The sequence below is a fragment of the Nicotiana tabacum genome, chromosome 2 (genome assembly GCF_000715075.1).
Source record: "Nicotiana tabacum cultivar K326 chromosome 2, ASM71507v2, whole genome shotgun sequence".
Taxonomy (NCBI): domain Eukaryota; kingdom Viridiplantae; phylum Streptophyta; class Magnoliopsida; order Solanales; family Solanaceae; genus Nicotiana; species Nicotiana tabacum.
The window spans coordinates 128,025,858-128,033,768 of record NC_134081.1 but is presented as its reverse complement, the minus strand read 5'-3'; the positions used below and the strand labels follow the sequence as shown (position 1 = coordinate 128,033,768).

Genomic DNA, 7,911 nt, shown 5'->3' with positions numbered 1-7,911 from the left:
TGTGCTGTTTTATCTTAGGTCAAATAAAAATAGTTTGGCTCAAACAAGGAATCCTCTGTTATCTGATCATTTGCTTCCTATTTGCCGAATCAATGTTCAAGTGGATCCATAATATTGATTCCCTAGTTTTATGGGGAGTCTCAGAGTCGCTTGTTATAATACTCTCTTTTTTTAAAATAAATAATCCGAAACTGAGAATTAAATTTTGGTAAAACTTAAGAGTTACAATTGTCTCTTACTTACTTACTGTGGGTTCCTTTGGACATTTTGAAAATATATGCAGTCTATTCAGTTCATTTTTTGTCATCATTTAAAATTAAAGAGTATATCTATTCAAAAGGTGAAAGGGTATTATTTTTCAAATAAAAAAGGTTAAAGAAATTACGTGGAATTTATTAAAAGCTACTCCATGTGTTACAATCCAAAAATATTAAAGGCCAATTTTAATCTTTTGATTTTCCACTATTGGTTCAAGATTAAGGGGTTCTTTTCCCCATTTAAAAGATGAAGAAGGATTGTTTGATTAAGAGGATTCTGTGGATTTATTCGCCAATATCTACCAGTAAAATTTTTGTTCTAAAGAATATTATTGCTATGCTGTAATATTAATGATCCTCGGGGGCGGATCTAGAGGGTGGGTTGCGGCATTATGAAAATTCATTTGTCTTGATCTTGTGTGTTAATGTTATTATTATAATATCAACTTGAGGTTGATGCGAGAATCATAAATTTAAACAAGCGCTAAAGAAAGGAGTGTGATCTCTCCTAAAAAAAAAAAGAATTGACCTCGAGCCAGTACTACTCATTCTCCTTTTTCCGTTCCTGATCCAAAATCCTAAATTAGTCTCTACACTTTTATCCAATGAATGATACTTACGGCATTCGCAGAAAAATAAGACCGCAAAATTACATTCTAAGCTGCAATGGAAGTGTTTAATATTAGTAATTCCAAAATTGTCAGTGCATGAATTAACCTCGAATTTGATGAATCAGTTTCCAAGAAGGAACGTCCATTAGATTCTGTTAAATGCAAGCTTCCCTGCACCTAAGCTACGCGTCAAGTTTGTTTAATTATACAGATCTATTAATTATTGCAGATTAATTCTAAACCTTAAAAAAATATAATGAGCTGATACCTTGGTTTGGTTGCATCCCCTCTTCTAGGAAGTTGACTTAAGTTTTGTACTCTTTTGTTCGATTTCTAATCAATCGAATAAAGAAAGGAAATGCTACAAATTATGGGAACTCCTTAATCATCAATATTTGTTTGTTTATTTTTTGTTTTAATACCTCCACCGTCTACACACACACTTCGTTGTACTACTTTATATATATATATATATATATATATATATATATATATATATATATATATATATATATATATATATATACTGTGTTTTTCCTTTAAAAAAAAAATTGTGTTGTATTCTTCAAAATAACACCAAAAACAATGATCGAGTTGATCCAAAATTGTTCTTGTGGCACTTTCAGAAACAAATTATTTATGTTTGTTTGGTTATGGTTCCAGCTAGATATCTTTGTCTTTGTCTGTCTCAAAACCAAGCATGATCATCATCAACCAAAATTGACATGTGTTTCTTGGTATTTTTGTTGTGGGGATCAGGGATGACGGTAGTGGAACTAAAATTTTCACCAAGAAAGTTTAAAAATATAAGAAAATAATTATGCGAAAAAGTTAAAGAAATTCAATATTTAATATTTATAATAAAAAAATAATAATCTTATATACATAGTGTAATTTTCAGCGATTAGGATTTGAACCCCTTTCCGGGCATCTAGCTCCGACCTGTGGCTAGGACTATAATTAATCAGAGGAGAGGTGGTTGAGAGGAGAGGTGGTTGAGGGAATTTAGTAATGAACTCATTCCTTTTGTGCGATCCAAAGCTAGGAGAAAAAGAAACCACGAGAAAAGGTATGATTAAGATAATGCCACTTCATAAGTTGTTCTATACTTCTATTACGTTAATTAAACTGCGTTTTGGTCTCCAATATTATGATTGTACAATATTTGGTTCTATTATTGTTTTACCAGATTTGCTACTTGCTAGTTATGAAAAGATACTTTAAACAATTTAGTACTTCCCTGATTTAAATTTATGTTAAAGTATTTGATTTACGAATCTTATTATTTTGATGTCTTTACTGTTTCTTTTCTCCGGTATTTCCAACATATGGCCTCTTCACTACTGTTTTTTTCTCAAACTTGCTTTATTTTATTTTTTTTATGAGCCAAGGATCTATCGGAAACATCCCCTCTATCCAGAGGCGGAGTCAGGATTTGAAACATATGAGTTCGGAATTCCAGATCTTTTAAAGTTAGTGGTTCTAAATTAATAATTTGTACATATTTAATGAATTTCTTTAAAAAAATCATGATTTAAACTAAAGTTACTGGGTTCGGCCGAACCCGTATGTTCTACACTCCCTCCGCCCCTGTCTCTACCTCACACAAGGTATGAGTAAGTTCTACGTACACAGTACCCTTCTCAGGCTATACATGTGGGTAGGGGGTACATGGGTCAGATTGGTTCGGATTTTCTAATTACCAAACTAAACCAATTATATCGGGTTATTAAATCTAAATAGCAAACCAAACCAATAAAAGTCGGATTTTTTAATCTCGATTTTTCTTGAATTTTTCGGGTTTTGGGGTTTTTTCGGTTTTTTTTCATAAAGTCTTCATAACATAAAACGTAAAATTTGTACTCCAAATATTTCTTTAATCCTAGTAAGACAGAACTATATAAGGTGTTTTTCAATAAAGTAACATAAATATGAGATGACTCATGGCATTGTACTAAAATATTCAACAATAAAGATAATAAAATCGCATAAAATAAATATTATTAATAAGCCATAATGAAAACAAACATAATTTAAAATTATGACTAATAAGTACTACTTACATGACTAACCACTAAAAGAAAAATAAGTTATACATTTTATCTAAACCAATAAAAAACTAAAAAATAGATATCCAACACTATTTTCATTCATAGTACAATTAAATTGCATGTCTTTTATTAGCATTATTATTGATTTGATTTTGGTTTAGGATTTATTTGAGTTACTAACATTTATGGATTATAAAACTTATTGGAGCATCCAAAAATTATAAGTCCAAGCTTGAAATAATATGTTAAAACATAAAACTATGAAAAAACTTAAGAAATATTTATAAACTACACTACCAGAAATATTTTTATGTATTAAATATATTTAAAACTTCTATACATATAATGTCGGGTTGGTTTGGTTTCAGTTTGACTTTTTTTAGTTAAAACCAAACCAAACCAAACCAAACCAAATATGTGTCGGATTTGTTTTTCCAACACCAAGCCAAATCAAAACAAATCATAGTCGGGTTTTTTTTTCCGGTTTGACTCGGATTATCGGGTTGGTACGGTTTGTCGGTTTCATTTGTACACCCCTACATATGGGATTAAACTAGGTATATTATTATTATTATTATTGTATTTGATTTACAAAATTCAATAAAGAGAGAAAGACTTTTAAATTTTTGATTTTAAATTATGATATGCATGTATTTGACTATAAATAATGTCATTAAAAGTTAAAAAAAATAGTAATCTATAAAGTATACGTAATAGACTTAGCACCAGTATTTGTATAATTTTTTTAATGCCAGCCTCCAAACTTTCAAAATTCGTAAATAGGCACTTCAAATAGTGTTCTAAATGTTTTTAACAATTTAATGAGCTTAAGTGGCGTCGATTTAATTGAGTTGAGCAAAATGTGAAAAATAAAAGACATGGAGAGTGAATGCATGATTTTAGGATGGAGTTATTTTGTAACTTCAATATTTTGCCAAGCAAATTGTGTTGGAACAATTTTTTTTATATAAATCAGAAAATAAATATAAGATTGATTAAAAAATTTAAAACTGAAGCCACATGGCTTTTGGGTATCACCAAAAGTTTAACATTTCAAGGTTGCTCCACTAGTACATAAGGTATAAATTTATGCTGCTCATTGCAAATGAGACCTGCAAGTCGTTTACTATAATGCGATTTATAAGTCGTATTTAAAAATGAGATTTTTAAGTCGCATTCGTATAATACGATTTATAAGTCGTATTTCGATAATATGAAATTTATAAGTAGAATGCAATTTGTACGTTTCGCTTAACGAATTGATTTATAAGTCGCATTAGGAAATGCGATTTAATATGTCGCGTTATTCATATGCAAGTTGTAGCTTGTATTGTTCTATTCTTGCTGTTAATCTTTGCACTCTCTAATATTATGATTAATATTTGATTTTATTATTGTTTAAAGAGACTTGCTACTTGCTAGTTATGAAAAGATATGTTTAACAATTTAGTACTCTGCTAATTTAAATTTAATTGACGGTATTTGATACGGAGTTTAATAAAAAGAAAAAGACTTTTAGAATTTGCGAGTTTAAATTATGATATACATATATTTGACTATAAAATAGTGTCATTAAAGATATAAAAAAAGTATTCTATAAAAGAAAATTAACACCAATATTTGTACGACTTTTTAATGTCAGCCTCCAAACTTCCTAAATTTTTAAATAGGCACTTCAAATAGTACAAAATAAATATTTTAAATGCTTTTGGCAATTTACTAAACTTAAGTTGAGTCGATTTAATTGAGTCGAACAAAATACTAAAGGGCAAGGAGAGTGAATGCATGATTTTAGGATGAATGATCTTAATCATCGTTAATCATAAGTTTCAGATTAGAACCTTGAAATGGAAAATTTTTCCTTTTCAAGGGATTTTATATGATATGAATTTGAATTAAATATTCCGAATATCATATACATTTTCTCTAAAAAAAAAAAAAAAAAAAGAAGAAGAAGGAAAATCATTATTCACCAATAACCAGAACGTGTTCTATAAATTGCCATTCGATTTAGCCCTCACATTATTTTTCCCTCTTCTTCCTCATTTCAAGGAGCTCCCCTAAGAACCAAACGTCTACACCCCCCCCCCCCTCCTCCCCTCAATCAAATCTTACACAAAACCTTCTCAAAATAAACACCGGAAATAGCAGAAAAGTAAAAAAATAGAAAAAGAAAAGAATTACATTACACAAAAACGAATATCATGGATCGGGATCAACCCAAATTTGTGGTGGAAGCCTCAGAGGCTGAGTCCATTGCCCAAAAACTAGGCCTACCTTCAGTCCGCCAGCTGCTTCCTGCCTTGGTTCAACCAGCCCAGACACTCGCCCGGCCGCCCATCTCCAATTATCACGTCGGCGCCGTCGGCCTCGGCTCCGACGGTCGTGTCTTCCTCGGCGTTAACCTCGAGTTCCCTGGTTTACCCCTTCACCATTCCGTCCACGCCGAGCAATTTCTCCTCACGAACCTCGCCGTCCACCGTTGCCCCCGCCTCGTCGCATTCGCCGTCTCCGCCGCTCCTTGCGGCCACTGCCGACAATTCCTTCAAGAACTCCGCAACCCTTCTTCTCTCCAAATCCACATCACATCTCAGCACCAAAACAATCCCGATGATGTCACATTTAAACCTTTGAGTGAAATCCTGCCTAACCCATTTGGTCCGTTTGATCTATTGGATGACGAAACTCCTCTGCTCCTCGAGCGCCATAACAACGGTTTATCTCTGTCTAATTATATTCACGATGGAGATCTGTGCAATGGGTTTTCAGATAATGATTCGAAAAGAGTTAATGGCGTTGTGAATTTAAGCAATGGATTTCGCAAAAAGACTGAAACAGAGGAAAGCCTTTTAAAGATTGCAGCTTTAGAGGCTGCTAATGACTCACACGCGCCGTACAGCGGGTGTCCATCAGGGGTGGCACTCATGGATTCTGAAGGCAAGATTTACAGAGGTTCTTATGTGGAATCAGCTGCTTATAATCCAAGTTTAGGGCCAGTGCAGGCGGCATTGGTGGCTTATGTCGCCGGAGGTGGTGGTGGATATGAGCGGATTGTGGCGGCGGCTTTGGTGGAGAAGGAAGGTGCTAAGGTAAGGCAAGAGGATACGGCAAAGCTGTTTTTTAAGATGGTTTCTCCTAAATGTGACTTGAGGGTGTTCCATTGCTCATTTGCTAAGAATGGATGCATAAAGGATTGAAATTTATGTGAGTTTAACCAATATTTGTTCATTAGTAGTCTGCATTTGTAAGTTGGCTTTGTACAAATATCAAGTTGGATGATGAATCAATTCATGAATAAATAAAAATTTGGTCCACCTCTTTTTATGATGATTCGGTAAGTTTAATTTTGTGATTCCTTTTTCCGCTCTTCGGTTAGCTACACCCGCTTACATATGCTCATTTTGTAATTTTCTTTACTGATGACCTATTTTAAGATCGGACGATCCACCTCTTTGCCAAGCTTGGAAGGGCTAACTTGGATAGGTCAGATACGAGAGAAACAACCCACAAAAGAGAGATCATATGCCTTTTTCGATGTAATTCATCTTGCTTGGAATTGAGATACATTATTTTATTGTTGTTAATGCTATAGATCTAATTGCTCTGCTAAAAGAATAGAGATCTTATTGCTAGGCTTAGTTAGGTGTTCGCAGTTCATGTGAATCATGCTTCTTTGTGCCCTTTTACAAATAAAGCTGGCATTGGGTTGGCAAATTTAACTTTCTAGTTGAATCAGCAAGCAAAAATCCATTATTTTTGCAGTAATGTACCTTTATGTATGTGTAGTGGAGTAATATTATGTGGGAGTTGGGACTACCAAGTCACAAATGAGATTCTAAGAACTGGCATATTTCGTTTGATGGTAACATTTGCTTAAATTAATCAGCAGTGCTTAACTAATCAATATAAACTCCCAAATCTCAAACCAACTTTTTATTAGTGTACTTATCTGATTAATATTTTCCTTCCTAATCTTCCTGATCAAGAATAGTCAGATACAGTATAAGATTATTTTTCTGCGCTGTTTTGTATAGTAATTGAAGGTCAAATTGTACTTTCCGCTTTCTGCTGCTGCTTTATGCCTTATCTTTTTGATTACCCTTTTACTAAAAGAGACATGTTAGAATATGTCCATCTCAAGATTGGACTTACATGCAACTGGAATATTTACAGGCAAAGTCGTGTTGTAATTGGTTGCTTTTAGAGCAGAACTCCAATTACAGAGACAACCTTTTAAAATGATGATATACTCATTAGAGTTCTATCTTCTTGCTTTTGTTGAATCGTAAAATTCATCATCTTTTGATGGAATTCTATCATTAACTTTTAAGCAAAAAAAAATACTAATATAATTCTAACATTAACTTGATCCCTTTATTTAATATTTGATAAGTACTGGTTGACTGTTCAATTAATCATTTGAAGGGATAGGTGTCATCCTTATCGTAGTTTCTCCTGAGATAAAGATTGATCAAAGATGATTTTTCTATGAGAAAACAGTGTGTAGGTATGTTTTTCTTCAGTATAGTTTGAAGATCTTTCTGGACTCAGAGACCCAACTGTTTCATTAAATTCAAGGTTGCAAATTTTTCCCAAAAGATGCACAAACAAAATGACTATTCTCCACAAGAACTACACAATTCGAATTTGATTACACTGATCTTGGGCTATTGGTCTTTGGGGATTTTTCGAATATAAAAAAAAATAAAAAAATCATTTTGGTTCACGAACAAATTGAATAAGGATCAGCTTGTAATGCAGTGAATAACAATCACTCAAATCATTACAATCCATTCAGAGGAGGAGCCTTAAAATGATCCCCGGTATGCTTTCTAGGAAAATAGATAAATTGATTTCAGTAACCAATACGAGTTATAATATACGTTATAGACGAATTTCATGAGTAGCTTATTTTACGAAAATTGTCTACTTATAGATATTTAATAGGGAATCTTACGGGAATATCCCAAATAAGTCTCAACTTACCAATCT

General features: G+C 32.8%; 1 protein-coding gene across 1 annotated transcript; it reads left to right on the top strand.

Moving 5' to 3' along the window:
* The first annotated feature begins 4,996 nt into the window (after positions 1–4,996).
* LOC107821611 (cytidine deaminase 1) lies at positions 4,997–6,246 on the top strand. The gene has a single exon (XM_016648049.2). It carries the CDS (start codon positions 5,124–5,126, stop codon positions 6,114–6,116), a length of 993 nt encoding a protein of 330 aa, XP_016503535.2. The 5' UTR covers positions 4,997–5,123; the 3' UTR covers positions 6,117–6,246.
* Positions 6,247–7,911: the final 1,665 nt, after the last annotated feature.

What these genes read in the sequence shown, in the direction of transcription:
- LOC107821611 (XM_016648049.2), top strand. Translation starts at nt 5,124, where the DNA reads ATGGATCGGGATCAACCCAAATTTGTGGTGGAAGCCTCAGAGGCTGAG.